The sequence below is a fragment of the Orycteropus afer genome, unplaced genomic scaffold (assembly GCF_000298275.1).
Source record: "Orycteropus afer afer isolate SDZICR_OR568_19922 unplaced genomic scaffold, OryAfe1.0 scaffold00188, whole genome shotgun sequence".
NCBI classification, from domain to species: domain Eukaryota; kingdom Metazoa; phylum Chordata; class Mammalia; order Tubulidentata; family Orycteropodidae; genus Orycteropus; species Orycteropus afer.
In genome coordinates this window covers 4,005,777-4,007,824 of record NW_006921775.1, presented here as the reverse complement: position 1 = coordinate 4,007,824, position 2,048 = coordinate 4,005,777, and the positions used below count along the sequence as shown (strand labels likewise).

The window sequence follows — 2,048 nt, the reverse complement described above, 5'->3', positions numbered from 1 at the left end:
GTGTTACCTTGCCAACATGCGCCGACTGTCAGTTGCATGGCTATGTGAGATGGATGAATGGGCCAATCATTGGTCACCAGGTATGGTTCATATGTTGCTCCATCCATATATAAGGTAACCACTGGAAACTCCACATTGATGACATAGTAATGCCACTCCTTGTCACAAATCTAATGAAGAGAAAGAGAAGAAACACTTAAAATTAAATGTGTGATGCAACATCAAACGGACTTTTATTCTAATTATAAAAGGGAGAGGAGACATTTTGGATCAACATTTTTTATTGCAAAGAACTCAATGAACATAATGGTTGCATGAACTCAGGTTAGAGAAGCTTCATCATCAAACATGATGGGATAAACCACGGGGAAGAGGAACACCTGAGAAGCCAGTCATTGGGCAAATATTTGATTCTGCTCAAAATCTTGGTCACATAATTACCAGCTGTCTTGGGTGCCAAATTCTTAGTGGGTAGGTGGGGTATCAGCTTAAATTTGCTTTGTATGAAGCTTTTCTTATTCTTTGGTAGAGAAAAAGTCAACTTGAAAATATTTTCCTAAGTTTGGGAATAGAGCTGTAAAAAGAAAGGTGCTAAATTGAAAGTAGAAATGAAGACAAGATAGAGGAGAGGAGAAAGGAGGGGAAAGAAGAGAATGGAAGAGGAAAGCATTAAGAGTTGAAAGTGGTAAAAGAGAAGGCAATGAACATGGGAAAAAGAAGAAAGAGATGCAGAATAGGAACTCTTGGTTCCTTTGCTTCCATTTCAAGGCTTGCTAGAGTATAATGTTCAACTCAGTTAGGTGTAAACTTATGTCCTCTTCCACTCGAGCAACATGAATTCCAAGGAGGTAGCCTTCCAGGCAGAACAGCTCTGCACACACACACATACATACACACACACAACACACACATACCTGCGGAGGTAGAAGAGTACCATACATGGGTTCTCTGGGCCTGGATTCTATGCATACCACAATCATACACATGTTCTCTCACAACTGTTTGCACCCAAGATATCTGGTCTTAGGGCTGGGAACCAAGGACAAACCTTAATGGATTGGTAGAGATGTTGAGGGGCTAGGGTAGAATCACAATTCCTGACCTCAGGGACTGAACCCATAGGGCATGATCCAAAATAGGAATCATGCCTAGCCTGTAAGGGAAACTGGAATTATAAAAGGTGGCGAGACTGGAGAATGGTACCACCTCCTTCTAACCCCCTCAGCAAGAACCTGGGTGTCACATTCAATTCACTTTCCTTCCCATCCTCTCTCCCTCTGATCCCTTCATACCCTGTGGCGTCCACCTCTGAAATGTTTCTCATTTGCATCCTCTTGTCTCCATCATCCCTGCCATCTGAGGCAGGGGAGACAGATGAGTTCTGTGTGAAGGTGACCCCAAGGTGAAGGCATCAAAGTCCGCCCTCCCTCCCACTTTGGATTAAATGTGCTGTTTCCTCATGAATAGATAACACTAACAGGGATGCTAAATGATCTTTCTCCTTTCATTTTGGAATAAGAATTTTTCCTTAATGTTCTTTTTATATTGTCCTGTCTCATGTCTCAGAAAATTGCTCCTTTTGAAGTCCATTAGCCTGATAAAGGCTGATGAATATTTTAGGGGACCTTGGAAAGTAAGCAGGAAGGTCCAGGCAGATCACTCCAAAGTCCTATTATACTCAGTGAGAAGGCCTGACCAGTTTATACTCCAAGGCTGTGGGGTGGCCTTATGACTAGGGTGGGGTGACTAGGAGTATAGGGGTGGCACAAAAGAAGACCTGAAGACAGAGTCTAGTAGGATGGAAGAGTAGGAAACTAAGAGTATTTGAATGGGTGCCCAATTCAAGAAGGCCCAGTGTTCGCTGGACTTGGGACTGCAATTGAGGACAGGCAGGCAGCAAAGGGACCATGGGATATGGCTCATGAGACAGATCCTAGGGGTGTTCCTGGAGGCATCATGAAACCTTTGGCCTGGTCCATGGTGTGGAGGGGAGATGGCAGGGGAGGTAGTTAGTGACAGTGATGTGACCCTGACCACACCTCATGCCC

At 44.0% G+C, this 2,048-nt stretch overlaps 1 protein-coding gene across 1 annotated transcript in view; it reads right to left on the bottom strand.

The window, feature by feature from the left end:
• The window catches only part of CLSTN2 (calsyntenin 2), a 746,211-nt gene that overhangs the window by 68,714 nt on the left and 675,449 nt on the right, over positions 1-2,048 (bottom strand). The window contains exon 9 of the mRNA XM_042781870.1: positions 8-170. Coding sequence (XP_042637804.1) covers positions 8-170 — 163 coding nt within the window. The remainder of the gene's footprint in view (positions 1-7; positions 171-2,048) is intronic.